Raw genomic sequence first — 17300 nt, 5'->3', positions numbered from 1 at the left:
TGATAGCTGTTACACCAACTAGTTTTAAAAATGTTTAACCTAGCCCTAGCATACATTTATGTACATATGCATTATTCATAGATTGTAGAATTACAAGATTCACAGATTGACAGAATTATTTTCTCTCCAAGAGGATTTCAAGGAGAGCCACACACATACCCTGACTGAAGCACACTCCATTTTGGAATGGCTACATCACAGCATTCATCCCACTACAATACAGAAGAAAAAGAAAAGCCATATGAGGAAAGGCTGAGGGACCTGGGCTTTTTTAGCCTAAAGAAGAGAAAGTTGAGAGGGGTCTTGATAGCAGCTTACCACTATATCAGAGGAGTGTATCAGGAGCTTGGTGAACAACTGTTCACTAGGGCACCCCTGGGGAAGACTGGGACCAATGGATACAAACTCCTGGAAGGCCACTTCAGGCTTAATACCAAGAAAAATTCTTTCACACTCAGGGTGTCCAGACTGTGAAATAAACTCCCTCCAGAGGTGGTGCAGTCACCTTCCCTGGTGGTTTTCAAGAGGAAACTGGACAGTCACCTTACTGGGGTCACTTGACTCCAGTTGTCTTCTTGCCGGGGGGGGGGGGAGGGGGTGGACCTGATGATCTGTGAGGACCCTTCCAGCCCCTAATAATCTATGAATCTATGAAAATCTTAGTTAAGCACAATAGAATTAACTTCTCAAAGGCAAAAAATGATGGCACAGTTAGAATACACACTCAGAGTAGGCAATTAGTTCAAGCAGGAAGGGACTAGAAAAAACTTTTACTACTTTCACAGATTAAATACTTCCTCAAGCCACAAATTTAAAAAGTAATCCAAAGTTAATGCCTAGATATATAGGCTAAGTACAGACAGTCAAAAACCCTAAGGCTGAATTGATTCAGTCTTTGCAGCTTAATCTAAACTGAACAGATTAAATTGAAACAGAAGTGAACAGACATTACTTTTGATTCAGGAAATGCAGCCACATGCCTGCAGTGGCTCAGGACAGAAGCAGGTGGGGCACTAGAGCATGACTCTCTGGCTGTGTTCACTTCCTCTTCCTGCTGCCCCAAGGTCTCTTGGATTTGCAGTCCAGAATTACAGCAGCAGGATTCTGCAGAGTTGTTCATCACTCCCTTTTCCTGCTTCCAGGTGCCTCTGAGTTTTGTAGTCCACAGTTACAGGCAGCAGTAAGTTTGAATGGAGCTTGCCCCTCACCAGCCATTTTGAAAGTCTGGTTTATGTGCACTGAGCTTCTGTTCTGTTATAGGTTTAAAACAGTTTCTGATCACTTACTTCGCTTTATGTGTACCTTCTGTCCCTAGCCATAATATCGTATTGCGCTAATGCTTACAAGATAAATGGGCCTGATTCTATGCAAGACACTATGTTTTCAATATCAATTCCAATGGCAATTAACATTTATACCACAGTAGCAGTTAGAAGACAAAACAAGTTAATAGGCCATTTTTCTATACAGTATGCAGACAAATAGCAGTCACTGCCTCAAAGATCTTGCAAATGACAAGACAATAAATAACAAGAAACAGGCAAGGGAGTCCAGTCACAAAACGCAGATTAGCTGTGCTTGACTCTTACCCAATCAGCAGCAAGAATCACAGCTCACTACTTCTATTAAATTGTTTTCTGTATACAAGAGAGCAGAAGTGGGTTTTAAGGAGGAACTTGGAAGAGGATGAGAAGCGTGGCTGAGGGTACCCAGCACCTAGCAATAGGGACTCAGCTCCTCTTAGAATTAGCCCCATGTAAGCATCATGCACACTAAAAATTATGCTGCCTATAGGAGATATTTCCATATACCTACATCTCTAATTTGTTTACAGGAGACCAGAAACTAACAGCATTTCCATGGTTGGGGGAGATTCACAAAAGGAACCATAGCAACCCTCCTAAATCTACTGGAGCAGCAGTCAGCATTTTGCTACTTCCACTCTGGCACTTGGTTTTTTCTTTTCTCTTGCTTTGTTCTGCCTTTCCCATTACCCATTATATGTTATATAGAAGTGGATACATGAGAGACACCCCCACTGCCATCCATGAAATGCCAAATTAAACATTACAGTGCACACTGCAGCTTCAAGTCTAACTGTAAGAAAGACGAGTGAACCTGCCTTGCCAGCAGTTTCCTTTACTTGTCATATCTTCAAATGACTACACTTAAGTTTTTGTCCTGTTTGCAGTAAGGCATCACTGTGTGTTGTCAGTACAGATGACTTTCTGGAGTACATTTCAAGTAGTACATTACATTAGTCATACTACAATGTATCAGACACCTGTTGCCTACACTTAATTATTTGCATAAGAAAGCATACCCTCAACCTGTATCCAGTACAAATATTATATATATAAAAATGGACAGCAAGCCACATTAATCCTGCTTTCCCACACTGTTACCTGACATCATCAGCTTCATGTCCAAGTAAAGTAAATGTTACATGAATTAATATCAGCAGTGCAACACATCCTGCAGAGGTATCAAGTTTGGGTGCTGATAAGCCACAGAACTATGTGGCTAATGACTCTCTTCCATGAAAGGTATAGGACCTGCCAATAGGCTTTCAAATAAGGGATTCATACTAAATGCAACAATGGAGGCCTGGATATATTTATAAACATATCAAAGAGCAACTCACAAAAACACTCTCCTGGACCCAGAGGAACAGACTTCCACCTTCAGCTTCCTCTGTGCAAAGATGAAGTTTATTTTCTACCTATGGAGACTTTTTCCCATCTTTAATTTTCCCTGAGCCTGAGGAAGGACACGTGTGCCCAAAAGCTTGCAGGAAAAGATATTGTTTTGCAATTTCTTAGTTGGTCTAATAACAGGTATCATCTCTGAACCAAAAGTTCCAGAGCTTTGCATAGGCATATCATATACACATCTGGCTATCTGCGTTATTATCTTGCTGGAATGCAAAGAGGGATACCCTGGGAAATAAAACAATGAAAGAGGATACCTTGGGCTAGCTGATTTACATGAAATAAGAGAACAGTGGTTATGACATCAGTGAGAAAGAAACTACTTACCTAACTCTATTCCATAAATGAAGCTTGCTGTTCCAAAAATTTTCTCGGGTCAAAGAGAAGCCAAGTTTTCTAGGTTGTCAGTGAAAGCTGACAGGCAGGCACACAGAGAGACAAAGCTTCTGTGAGCAGGATGGGCTGCAATGATGGAGTTAACTGGGCAGAGAGGAATTTTTACAGCAGCTGTCAAGATTCAGACAGACCCAGGTATACAGGCCACTTACTGTTTCACCCTTTAGATGCTTTGTGCCTTTGGAGGGAAGAATAAATATTTTGTTTTGAAGTCACTATTACTGTGTCACCACAAACTCATGCTGTGACAAACTCCTAAAGGGAAACTCTTACTGGTGCCAAAATGAGTTGGCCCCATGTCATTTCCACAGTTGGGAACCAAGAAGGCGTGCAGCCACCACAGCCTTATAGTAGGTAGGCCATGTGGTCTTAGCCAGAATGAGGTATAGGCAGCCAGGCTTATAATGCAAAGGTTGCAGCTAGAATAGGTTAGAAATAGATAAGATCTTCTAGCTGGGATGGCATCTGAGTCCATCCTAACAGCTAGAATGAGAATAGGGGAAGAATAAGTTCCAGGTAGCCCTGGAACCAGAAGCTGGTAGGAAGCCAGTGATAACATGTATATAAGGCAGTGGTGCTCAATGTTTTAGCCCTGCCAGCAAGATGAGTAGGGTGTGGCTGGTCCAGGGGCCAGATCCTTAGCAGGGTCAGTGTCTGCAATCTGGCCCTGAGCTGCGCCAGCCCCATGTGTACAATCTAGCGCGCAGGCCCACTGGGTTCCCCATGTGTCCTGAAATTTGGCAGCAGGGGAGTGACAATTAATGCTGCCACCACTCCCATTTTCAGACCCGATGATTTGGCTCCGTGGGCTGGATCTGACCAGAGGCACCCACATTTTACACTGGTTGAAGTTTCTGCTACCCCTTTTTATTCAAGTGGATAGCTAAATTCAGGGGTCTTGTAGGCAATTTCATTTAGGAGGAAAATTTGATGATGGAGCCAATTATTTTACCGAATCTCATTCATACTGTCTTTTTAAAATAAAAGCACCATTCCCTTGACTATAGGATATATCAAACAATAGGAGACTTCGCTTGCATCTCCAAATAATTTTCAGTCAATACTTCTGCCCCAAATTCTCTTGTTCAGATAATACTGGCTGCTTCCTTGTTGCCTTTACTCTCAGCTTCTCTGAACTTCCTGCTGGTTCTCTCAAAAACATTCAGAACTACAAACAACAGCCAACAAGTTCTCTCTACCCTCAAACGCCTTGCATGTGCCTGTTTTGGGCAGCGACCTATACCTGAATTGTTGTGTGGGAGGCTGCTGTTGTTTCATTTATCTTGTTTCAAAAACGAGTTCAATTTAGATAAACATAAAATGAAATTTATAATCCAAAAATGTCCAGCCTACCTCTAACTGATAGCCCTCTCAGTAGAGAGTGTTAGAGGAATTGACCATGGGAATGACAATACATAAAAAAAATTGAGATTTCTTGTCCTGTTGAAAGGGCTAATCGGCATGGGATGGGGACTGGCATCTAGAAATCTAAGAGAAGGAAAGTGAAACTGCAAATACATCTGTGGTAAAAGAGTAAAGAAACGTTACTATCCTATTAAAATGCTTTCCTGTCTACTACCACCACCTGAATTATGCATACCTGTGGCACTATAGTTAAATATTAGATAAAATGATAATGTAGTCTAAGCAGCTAGCTCCCATTTCAGTCTATTTTGATCAGGGAAACACTAGAGTTGAGATCCTCAATGAAAAGGATACGCAGAAATGAGCCTCAGCAGCATATTAACAATAACACAAAATGCCCCATCATAGCATGCTTACCATATATATTAAAAAAGAAAAATTGTCAGGACCTGTAGCAACCCCCTTCATATTATTCTTGATGCAAAGTGAATGAGTGCCTGTTGCATCTCTGTAGATGAAATGAGCAAGCCACTCTACAGCAAGTTCGTTCTCTCCTCAGGCCCCACAGTCATTTCACTGAAATCTCATGATCAGCTATATCAAAGACTCCTGAAAAATCTAATAAAAATCAGCAAGGACACTTGACCTCAGCTATTGCCAAAATTATATAATTAAACAAAGATCTGAATGCAATTTAAAAAAAAAACCCAGGATGAACCTGGAAGCTCAGAACTGTGCTTATAAAGTTGAGCTCTGCACACAATTTTATCCCCTGTGGGACACTTGTGAGATTAAACCCTATTAGCAATTGAAAAAGTTATCTGAGATTTCCAATTCCCCTGGGTAAAATTTCTTCAGTCCTAACACTAACTAAGTGAGGAAGTTGTTGCAATTTAAAGCTGTTTGTTTGCTATAGCCTAGAATTTTTAAATGTATTAAGGCAAAGAAAAATGAAGCACTGCAGGACATAAATGCACTGCATATGATAAGCTAGTCAATTCAAACTTAACACTTATTTAAAGCACCATGTAAACAAGAGTACCCAGACTTATTTTCATGTAATAAAGTAACAATCTGAGAATTAGTCAAGCCATCCTTTCATATCGTAAGGGAGCCACATCTTACAAAAAGAAAAAGCCAGCAGGTATTTAATATCAACTCCAAATGACTTGGCACAGTGGTGCTCGAACTTTTGGCCCTGTAGGCCAGATGAGGGCTGGTCTCAGTGGTGTACCAACGGGAGGAGGAGGGGGCCATGGCCCCAAGGCAAAGGGCTGTGGGGTGGGGTGCCAGCTGGTTGTGAAACCAGCACCAGTGGTAGCAGTGTGGAGAAGCACTTCCAGTTTCTGGATCTACCCACCCCTCCAGGGATCCCCTAACAGCCAATTGCAGAGCCTCCCCGCCCCACACCCAATCTGCAACAGGAGGGGAGGTGCAAATGTAAGTATTGGCCCCCGGGTTCTGGAGACCTCCAGTATGGCACTGGTCTGCAGACTGGATCAGACCCCCTGCATCAGAATCAGGCCCCATGCTGACTCTGCCAAGCCTGCATGCCTACTTTGGGCCCCATACAGCCTCACCTGGCCCCCACTCTAGGCCCTAGGGCCCAGTGCCATCACCACCCAGCCAAGCATGCCAGGCTTGGGCCCTTCACTGCCCTCTCCTGGCTTTGCACGTCTCCATCAGTCCCTATACATCAGGATCACTCCCTGCAAACTGGGATCAAGCCTGGGGCCCCACACCAGGATCCCTGCCTGGTGCCACACACCAGGATTGTGCCCCCATGCCACCCCTGCACACCAGGATTGGGCCCTGGAACCTCATATATTGAGATCAGGCCCCACACTTCTCTGTGTGCCTAATCCACCATCCAGGGCCATGCTATTCAGCCTACAGAGCTCCCTATGGGTCTGGAAATTTGGCAGCAGAGGTGTGATGCCACTGTTCACTCATCAACCAATTTTTGGAGCCATGGGAAGCCCTGCTGGCCATATGACATAGCATCAGAGGCCATAACTGGCCTACAGGCTGGAGTTGAGCATCCTGATTTAGTACTATGATATAATCATTAGTATTGTTTTGTTTTTGTCCTTTCAATAGATACAAGAACATCTCCATACTCTGAGGCTAGGTACAGACATTCTAAAAGCCCACGGCAGAATCAATTAAACTTGTGTGATTTTCTGTAAGCAGAGTAGTTTAGACTGGTAGTGAACAAAACACACTTTTGCCCTTTGTGAGGGGAGGGGGGAAGGGAGCATGGACAAATCTTAGATGGGGTTCTGCCATTTTTAAACCAGTCTATGTGTGCCAATCTTCTGTTCTGTTGCAGGTGTAGACTGGTGACTGATCACTTATATCAGTAGGAGTAGGGACAGATATTACACATAAACTGATTTAAGTGATCAGAAACTGGTTGAAACCTGTAACAGAACATACATTCAGTGCACATAAACCAGTTTTAAAATGGCCGAAACAAGTTTGAGATAGACCTGGTTGAATGTAGTATCAGACTTGACTGATTTGGCTCAAACCAGCTTGTGCAATGCCTGTCCCAGACCCGTTCCTGATTTAACTTAAATCAGAGTCCTCCAGCATCCCAGCAGGCTGTCTGGGCTAGGCACTCTGCTCCATCCCAGCAGGGCTGGCCCTGCCCCTCTGCTCCCCAGCCAGAGCAGGGACAAGGACAGGGCAGGGGTGGGGGTCTGGTCATAGAAGTGTTTAATTCCTGCCTCCCTACCCCACCGGCAGGGACCCAGGCCGGGTCTGCTGGGCACTCCCTCCTCACTGCTGCAGCAATGGGCCACAATGGCCCCTGAGGCAGAGGGCAGGGAGGGGGGGTCATTCTCCCCTATATCATCACTGCCCCAGGGGACTGCAACCAGGTCTGCCCACCACTGTGCTTCCTCCATGCTTGCATCAAGCAGCAGAATAAGCCCCCTCCTGTCTCCTCTACTGGACGCCAGAGGGAATAACCCCCAGGCCTGCCCTAGTTATAGTGTCATAGTGCTTAGAGTCAGAAGAGACCTAAACAGATCATCAGTTCCAACCCCCTGTCCCATTAAGGAATGGGTACTGGGGTCATATCACCCCAGCCTCCTCTTGAAGACCCCCAAGGTAAGAGAGAGTACCACCTCACTTGGGAGCCCATTCCAGAGCCTGGCAGCCCTAACTGTAAAGTAATGTCTCCTGATGTCCAGCCTGAACCTTCTCTCTAAAAGTCCAAGGGGCCAAGCCTGCAGTGGCAAGGGGGCAGGGCCCATGATGTGGGCAGCAGCCCCTATCATAGTGTCAGGGAGCGTGAGCCCCTTGCTGGCGAGTGGCCCCACTGCAGGACAGGCAGAGTTGTGGTGGACTGTGTGCAGCAGCACTGGAGCCCGGAGCAGCCCAGAGCCCTCCAAGCCAGGCGCCCCCCCCAGCCATGGTCCATAGCAGCTTTCCCTCCTTCTGCTGCTTGTCTCAAGCAAAGATATGGATCTTTTTGTATAAATGTCCCCACTTTCAACTCCTTTTGCTTAAAACAGACAGACATTGCTTTAATGTGACATACGTGTTTCTACTTTATTTTCTTCAATTTGCCTGTTGTGAAAACATTTTTATTTTACTTCAGAAAACAAAAGCCAAAATATGTATTATTCAATATGTATCAAAAAAAGATTTTCACTAAGGAAAGTTAGTTGCACTTTGGCATTTCATTGGAGGCAATGATCATTTCAACTGTTTTTAAATACGTAAATTGCTAACTAAGGATTTGACCTGCAAGTTCTCATTACATAATATAAAGATTTAAATACTGAATTTTTGTTATTGCCCAATCAAGGCATATGCAAAGTGTTAAAGTTATGTTGGCACTAATTAATACATCAAACTTTTAAATGCTTTTTACCCTCACCCTAACAGAGATAGAAGGCTACCACTGCTTCCCCACTGTAGTGTGTTTTACAAACACAGCATCTGTCCTTACTGGACAGGGAGGGGGGATTAATTTCTATTGCTGCTTTCAGTTAATTTATTAAACAAAAATATAGTTTATGTAATCCACAAGACTGCTATATTGTTCTTCTTTTCTATTCCCAGAGTCATGAGAAACGTATTTGATAATTCAACTACATAAAAGTAACATCACAATCTATACAAAATTAACCAAATTTACAGTGAGAAATTCCAAAATTCCTAATGTAGAAATTTTTATTCCAATGTCTTCTAACCTCTCCAGTTTAATATCAAGTTACATTACTCTATGTTTTAGTTACAATAAATCAGATTTGCAGCTGACATTTTTTATTAAAATCTCATAAGGATTTGACTACCAAGGAAATTTTAATAATTCAGCCCAATTTCAACATGTTTGACAGTAACTTCCACAACAACTATGTAATATTATTTACACCCTTTTTAGGGCTAAAAATACACAGAAATATACCTGATCGGTGTGGTCTTTTGCTTTTTAAAGACTTCAAAGACCAGAAATAGTCATTCAAAAGAATTTAAATTTCTTTATAAAAACAGTCCACAGTCATTTATCAAAGCATGTAAAAAAAACAGTTACTCTTGATTCAGAACATTTCAAAACTTGCACAAACTTACCAAAACAAAATGCTCTCTCCCAAGATGAGTGGTTTATAGTAAAGTTTATCTGAGATACAAAAGACTTAGGTTCCTGGGTCCATTTTGAATAAGGTTTAGCTTTCAGTTGCATCTGAAAATGTTCTGTGCAGTTCAGAAACACAGGTTTCCTTTCTCCAGAAGGCATATTTGTGATCTCTAGCCTGTTTCATGTAGAAATGTTTTACGGCCCTGCTCTGACTAGGCCAATGGCTACTTGTTGCAATGGTAACAGGGAAAGCCAGGATCTGCCTTCTCAGTCTACAGTCATGAATAATGAATGTGTTTTTCACCTCCCATCATCAGCGTTCCACTCATGCAACACAAATGAAGCAATTCATTTAATCTTTCGTCTTCAAGAAACCTCAATGGATTCATGAGGGTTATCTGCAAAGATAAAACTTGGGCCTGCTGATTTTTTTAGTCTGATTGGTGAGAATTTGTCTCTAAATGCAGGTTTTACTATCAGCATACAAATTCTGTCTGTGCTTCCCAACCACTCTCAGGCAGACACCGTTACATTCAACTACAGCAACAATATCTGACTGCAGCACATGAATGTTTCATTTTCTTGACTTTAATATTTAAGCTGGTGTTCTTTGTTTCTAAGTGCCCTCTTGAACAAAGTTAAGAGCCAGTCTATGAGCTTGCACAAGCATTATACTTCCATAATAATCTGTTGGACTGTTGAATGACTAACCCATATTACAAAACCCTCCAGTTCTACACAGAATGTTATGGAAAATATTTAAAAAAAAGAAAAGATCAACTTTGTGAATTTATTGAAAAAACACACATGAATCATCCAAAAAGCAATATCATTTTTTTAAAGTAGAAATTTGGAATTTATTTCCATTTGACATTTGATTTTTCATTCAGGTTTTTCAGAATGAGTAAAAGATAAAAATGATATGTTTATTGATCATTTAGGTACCCAGGAATCTACAATAATTTTTAGTTTACCAAATGCTTGAAATATATTCCTTATAACTGTATAACTACTGTTATCCAATGTAGTTCATAATATAATTAATACCAGTAAACGTAATTTTTTTGGTAAAACAACACTGTCAAACAGAACTGATTTCATTCATGGAGGTCATAAGCATGGTTGAGAAAAGTAGGTTTAATATTTCCACAAATCATTCTGATACAAAAAGGTCTATACAATATCCAAAAAGTGCACACTAATTGAATCATAAACTGGTAAACTAATGGGGATAGTTCTAGAGGGGTCTGAAGGGGTCTCTGCTAAGTCCAGCACTATTAAGCATTTTCTTCTAAGATCCTGTGGTAATTAGTGAGTACTTTCATGAAGAAAAAAAACATTTGGTTCAAAAGGGCTTTTTAATCTAGCAAAGAAGTAGCATAAGAAAAACTAATTGATGTGTCCCCACATGCAGAGACATACGTTTGTCATGGCACAAATAGCAGTGGTGCACATGCTCCAGGGCATGCCAAATTGTCCCAGGTGAGGTAGGGGAGGCTGGGGCCAGCACCTGTGCAGAAGTCTTACCTGGGTTTTGGGGGCAGAGATGCCGATCTGGCCACATGGAGCCTGGCTGGCAGCCAGAGCATGGCTCTGGATGGCTACGCTCTGTTTCTGGTAGTGCACACTGCTGCCACATGTGGCCCACCAAGTTTTTTTGACACTGTGATCTCCCAGTGCCAAATTTTGGCACTGTGTTGCAGATTAGCAGCATGGCTAATGGTTGCACGTGCACCACATGCAGTTTGTGGCAGCTCTAACAGCTCTGAGAGACCGAAAACTGCATGTGCATGCTTGTCTGGATGTGCTCTGTAGTTGTAAGCTGAAGCCAGACAAATTCAAGTGAGAGATAAGGCACATCTTTTTAAAAGTGAGGGCAATGAAGCTACCATGACTTGAGGCCTTCATATGAAGACCAGACACCTTTCAGGAACAAATGGTTTAGCTAATTTTTTTCTTTAATCACACATGTTTTGACTGGAATCAGTACAGGGTTAAGTGGGTACATAACTTGTGGCATACAGGAGGTCAGAGTAGATTTTAAATGTGTCCACTCTGGCCTTAAACTAGTGAACTGATTTATTATTACATACAGTCTCTATGACCATATCTATGCATGCTGAAATCCTGGCTCTGACATTAATGGAAGTTTTACTTTAATGTCAATGGAGCTAGAATTTTCAGCCATAAAGTCTATAAGGCATTTTATTATGCATTTCCTGCATTTCTTCCATTACTGCTTTGGGATATCTCTCAAATATTTTTTCCTTTTTATCTCTTCCTCGTTCATGATCATATGGTTTTTTTTTATAGCACTCTGCTTCTTTTACTTCACAGGATAGAACTGCCCTGGGTATAAATCAGGATTGTGTAGTAAACAGCCAGGGACAGAAATTACAGATAAACTGGAATAAATGATCAGAAACTGTTTCAAATCTGTAACACAACCAAAGTTCAGTGTACATAAACTGCTTTCAAAATGGCTGAAACTGCTTTAAGATAAACCTGGATGGATGTAGTATCAGACTTAACTGACTTAGATTAAATCAGTTTATTGGATTTCTTTCTCAGATGCCCTCCAGATTCAAGTTTACTCAGTCCTCCAGCACTTGAGGATGCTTTGCACCTACTCCGCAAACCCTGCCTCACAGGATGGGTGGGCTAGCCATGGCCCAAGCTGTCTGCTCCAGTTGAGCAGGGAGGCAGGCTCTAGCGCTCCCTAACCTCTGGCCTGTGGCCCCAGCAGGCATGTTGCTGCATTTCCAGAATCAAAAGTGAATGTGTGTTCATTTGTTTATTGGTTCAATCTGCACAGCTTAGACTAACCTGTGAAGATTGAACAGATTCAGCCTGGGGCCTTTTGACTGTCTGTACTAAGCCAAGGAGACCACTGCCTATAAGACCCCAGCCTAGGTTCTGCAGCAGGTGAACCACAACTACTGATACGGGCATCAGGAAAGCGTTGAACCTGGAAATTGCATTCATCTTCCTAACGTCAGTACACGATTGTAAGGACCCATCAGGCTTGGTGATGGGGCTCTGCAACTCTTGGATTATCCTCTGTTCCAGTATTCTGGCTGACTTGGTGCGAATGGCCTCGTGCCTACAGTGGGGGATCCTTCTCCACTTTTCCCTGACAACTTGTCCTGGGGGCATAATTATGCAATGGGTTATTCCCCAGGCACACCCAGGGTTCTCACTAAGACACAGCAAAACTCTTTTATGAGGGCCTTGACTTGGCACCGTTGTGTCGGATCATGTTGGGGTCCCATTGGGACAACTAGGTCATTGGTCTCTAACCCTGTCCTTGGGCCAAGCTCTCAGTCAAAGTCATCCTCCAGAGGAGAAGGGGCAATCAATAGACCTTCCTGCTTCCTCCATTCTTTAAGTAGGTTAACATGGTAAATTTGTTGCTCCCTACTTGACCCTGGCTTAAGAGTCTCATAGCTACAGGACCCATTTGCCACATTACCACAAAGGGTCCCTGCCAACACTTCATAAATTTATTCTTGGTGTCGGGAAGTAATACCAAAATGTTTTGACCTACCCGGAGGCCCCTTTCCTGGGTTTTTCTATCATATGTAGCCTTCTGTGACCGTGGGGCTGTTCTCAGGCATTCATGAGCCAATTCTCCCACCCTCTGTAGACATCATTGCAGGTTATGCATTTACTCAGAGGAGTTTAATTCTTCCTCCTGCTTAGCCTCCCATCCTTCTTTGACTAGATCTAGCAAGCTCCTAGGTCTAGCATATCAATATTATCAATCCTGTTAGCATAATGTGAAAGAAAAGACCTCTTAATTCTTCTTAATGTATGCCATAAATTAAAAAAAAAAGTGTGATTTTTACAATGGAGTTAGTCTGTAAATGGGGAATCCTAATGGATGCAATGCACAGGTAGCATTTACCAGAACATAGCTGGTTGAGGTCAGCCATCAATAGGGACAGAGTTGATTTCAGCCAGCTTTATCCTGGTAAATACTGCCTGTACCTTCCCTACAAGGATTCTTCATTTACATTACATAGGTATCTCCACACCTATTTTTTGCAGTTAAGAAGTAGCTTCAGAGAAAGACTGTGAAGTCTTGCCAGATAATATATGCTATGCACTGATCCATCATCAGAATCAGCAAATACAACATTCTGCATTAGGTCAAACGGGGCATACCCTAACGATGACTGGGGGGCCTCCCACACTGTAAATAATATCAGATCCCACCGGCAGGGTTCTACTTGCACACACCACCTCAACATGTTCTTCAGGGTTTGATTAAATCTCTCGACTACCCCGTTAGCCTGCAGGTGGTAGACGGTTGTACAGAGGTGTTTAATCTGCAGTGTCTTGCACATACCGTGCATGCGTAGCGAGCTGGGTCCACCACTTCATCCTCCACCTTTGCCAGCTCCATTTCCCATATGGCTTGGAATTCCCGCTCTTCTTCCCGGGCCTTTCGGAAAGCTTGACTGCTTGTCAGCTGCTCGAGTTCGAGGTCCCTGGTGTCTTCTCCGGCCAGGCCAACCTCCCCTGTGCTGACGTTCTTTGCTACTCCAAACACCTCATAGATCTCATGCCAGTCCCAACCCAGGATCATGGGATATGGCAAGTCCCAGGCCAACCCCACTGGCATTTCCCATGTAGTACCCAATAATGTGTCTCGATAAACCCGCTGTAGGTAAAAAGCTACTATGCCCATTCATGCAGGTCACCTTCACTGGGGTGGCCTTCCATATATACATGGAGAGGGCTAGTTTACTTTGGACGAATGTATGGGAACAGTCTGTGTCAACAATCGCATCCAATCTTTTGCCCCCAACCGAAGTATCGACTATGGGACAGGGTCCAGGGCTGGCCGATGTCCCCCTTCCAGTGCTACAGTCCATGATCTCAACTCCAGAGGAGTCTACCTGGCCTGAAGACTCATTCAGCTCCATGAACAGTGAGTGGGTTGCCTGTGTGGGGCCCCAAGATGGAGAGATGCAGTCCCGGGCCATGTATCCTGATCTTCCACGCCAAAAGCAGATCACCCCACTGTCATCAGGCCTCCTGCTTTCCCAGGGTCCTCAGCTCATTGACTTTGTGGGGTCGTGAAGTCTCGGAGGTCCCACCATTCTGAGGCTTTGTTCTTGTGACTTTTCTCCCAGGGTGCTCCAAAAATTCTCTGCCAACTGCAATGCTTGAGTAAATGATCCCGGCCTGTGGCAGTGGACCCACCATTGTGTCTCTTCATCCAAATTGTGCAGAAACTGCTCCAGCAGGATCTTGTTGCAGATCTCACTTTTCAAGCTTTCCAGGGGCCTCAGTCACTTAGATGCCAAGTTGGCCAACTGCTGCAACAGTGCTTATAGTTCCTTTGTTTCCCATGGCTTCCACAACCTAAAAGCTTGGCAGTACATTTTAGAGTTAATATCCAGCCAATGCAGGATTTCTTTCTTAAATTTATCGTAGTCTCTGGCTTCTTCCCTGGGCATGGACCCATAGGCCACCTATGCCTTTCCAATCAACAAGACTCGGAGATTCCCAGCCCATTGGGACCTTTCTAGCCCCCCAGCCAGGGCTGCTCATTCGAAGCTTTCAAGAAACACTTTGGGGTCATCGTGGATGTTAATTTTAGGGATCTTTAACTCCACTGCATTTTGCTGTTGCCACGACTGCTGCTGGATCCAATTCTTTTCCAAGGCCAGCTGTCATGCGGATTGTTGCTGCTGCTGTTGGAGGACCTGCCCTATTAGGTGCAGTGTTTGCTGAAATCGGGTCCATGCCCGCCGCAATTGCCACCGTGGGGACTTCCATCCTCTCTGTTTCTTCTAGGCTGTCATCAGAATTCTCAACCAATGCACCAAGTTGTTGGACAGTCACCATATAAGGACATATATCCCAACATCCTGATGACATTCACTGGCCCCTCGGGGTGGTTGTGTCCCTATGGTTGACCTGGGTGAGACCTGGCTCTCTTTTTCTTCCCCACCTGCCATGACTTTGATGATATAAGAGATTCATAAAACAGAGGTGGTGACTGGCCATCTCATGCCCAGATCAATCATGGGGGGGCTGCCCGGCATTAGAAATCCAAATCCAGAAGTGAAGGAAGGACCAGCTCGGAGCCAACTTTCTAATTTCTTTTGTTTTATTTATTAATTTGAAGTCCTATGACTTTTGCCCTTCTCTTCTCCTGGGCATCTTCAAGGTCTGGTTCTCTGTCGCCTGGGGCCATTACCCCAGGATCTTCAGCAGTCCACATTCCTCGCCCTGCTCTCCTCCCAAGCACTTTAAAACTGAACCACAGAGGGCTTAATTGCCAACAAGTGCCGCTCAACTAGCTGGGGATTCCCTCTGGAACGATCATATGAGGAAGGGACATGGTTCTCACTGCTCAGGGTTTCTGCCCACCCCCATCTCAGCCATGAAGCCTTTTTGGGGACCCTCTCCCCTCCTCTTCCTGTGCAGATGTCTGGACTTTTTGACTGGCCGGGAGATGTCAAAGGCAGAGAGAGAAAAAAAAACAAACAAAAAACACAGAGAGAAGAAAAAAAAATGCTGCAGCAAGCAGTTCAGGTGGATCCGCCGCCTCTGCCATCCACCGGGTTTTTCCCAGATCCCCCTTCTGGCACCTGGCCTCTTCCACCCTCCTCTTCACTTCTGCAGTGAAGGTGCCATCGCGTCTTCTGAATCAAACCAAGGGCCTACCCACACTTCTGGCTCCTCGGCTTCTCGCCTCTCCTCTGGTGTCCTTCCTTCCCTGGGCCCACCCCTGGCCTCCAGATATGGCCTGTGCTGTGGATTGGCTCCAATTTGCTTCACCTAACATGGAGGTAAAGCCGGGATGGTGCAGATTGGGAGTTCCCATCATAGCATGGACGTCACAGTGTGAGGTGGTCCATGTCCCAGGGTGGGGATACACCCTCGGTGAGTGCCCTCCGGGCTCTCTCACAGACAGTCTCATGTTTAAAGCAATTAGATGCAGTCCTGGGAGAGTATATTTTACCCCTGCCTCTGCTAGAGTTTCTATGCAATGCTAAGCAATTCATTCAAACCAATTTTTATATAACAGTGACTAATTATATGTTGCTCGTTCTCCGACTACCTGACTTGAGAACCTGGGGACTGATCTGCAGAAGTGCTGAGCAATCACAGCTGCAACTGAAATCAATGGGAGCTGTGCTTTGAATCTGTAAAGTGCTATAAAACATTAAGTACTTTAAAAAAATTGGTGCTAGGTGTACCACTTTGGCCTTCATCTGTCAGTGCTTCAGCTCCCTATGTATAAAGTGGGGACAATAACTTCTCATCTCATAGAAGTTTTGTGAAAGCAAAATAATGTTTGTGAAGCACTAAGATTCTGTAGAAGTGAATGCCAATAAAAGAGCCCATGAGAAAAAATTAACGACAGTCTCTTCACATTAGTGTTTGAGTAGTGTATGTAAGTAGTGCATGGCATTACGCACTGAACATAGAGCAGAACAATAGCTTCTCATTCAAAGAGCACTACACATTCTGTACACTGAATGAGGAAAAGAATCCATTAAAAGAGTGGTATGTGGCGTAATTAAGGACTGCATCATATTCCAGATGCATAAGTGCCAAAGTTGCATTGCAAAGGCACCTTATTGTTGCCCATTCTCCATTCTTCAGTGATTAACTTTTTCACCTTAATAAACTGGGAAGAAAGAATTGTTTTTAAAGTATTTTATTCCAAAAATCACTAAAAATTTATAGAAATAACAACAATTTCATAAGTAGGTCAAACTTTAATTATTATTTTTTTGCTTACTGCCCCTTTCAGGGATGTGGCTCTTAAATTTTCATGAGATAGGATTCTTTGCCAGGCCTTAGGGACCACCATTGCCAACTACAATTGTTTGCTGATTTTCATTATTTTGTTATTCAAGAGTAAGAAACCCCATAGATAATGGCTACTTCAGTTATAATTAGGGTGACTATATGGAACAATGAAATCCAGGATGCTGCCATCTCCTGCCCCTCTCCCCGCCCAGCATGCAGGCTGCAGGGGGTCAATGGCCCATTAATGACCCATTGTTCTTTACTTGACAGGTGTTAACACTCACCTGTGAAGTAACAATTAATGTTAATAGGGTTTTCTATTTCACAGCTCCTGACTCTTTGTCTCCATGCCCCAGACCCACAATGCTCATTTTAATTTTCAACAGCCTCCAAAATCCAGGACTGTCCTGGCCAATCTGGGACATATGGTCACCCTAGTTATAATCTTTTGTGTG

The 17300-nt window shown here is 43.6% G+C and overlaps 1 protein-coding gene across 5 annotated transcripts in view; it reads right to left on the bottom strand.

The window, feature by feature from the left end:
* C7H10orf90 (chromosome 7 C10orf90 homolog) overlaps window positions 1-17300 on the bottom strand; it is a 260979-nt gene that overhangs the window by 142550 nt on the left and 101129 nt on the right. For 3 of the 5 annotated variants that reach the window (XM_090057717.1, XM_090057713.1, XM_090057714.1), the window contains exon 1: window positions 9060-9304. The exons of the other annotated variants lie outside the window; for them this stretch is intronic. In XM_090057717.1, coding sequence (XP_089913843.1) covers window positions 9060-9225 — 166 coding nt within the window. In that variant the 5' untranslated portion in view covers window positions 9226-9304. Of the gene's footprint in view, window positions 1-9059; window positions 9305-17300 lie in introns of those variants that run through there. 5 annotated transcript variants of the gene reach the window in all.

This window comes from Crocodylus siamensis, chromosome 7, assembly GCF_052110815.1.
Source record: "Crocodylus siamensis isolate JL-2025a chromosome 7, ASM5211081v1, whole genome shotgun sequence".
Lineage (NCBI taxonomy): Eukaryota > Metazoa > Chordata > Crocodylia > Crocodylidae > Crocodylus > Crocodylus siamensis.
The sequence above is the reverse complement of the archived record's forward strand: the minus strand, read 5'-3'. Positions and strand labels throughout refer to the sequence as shown.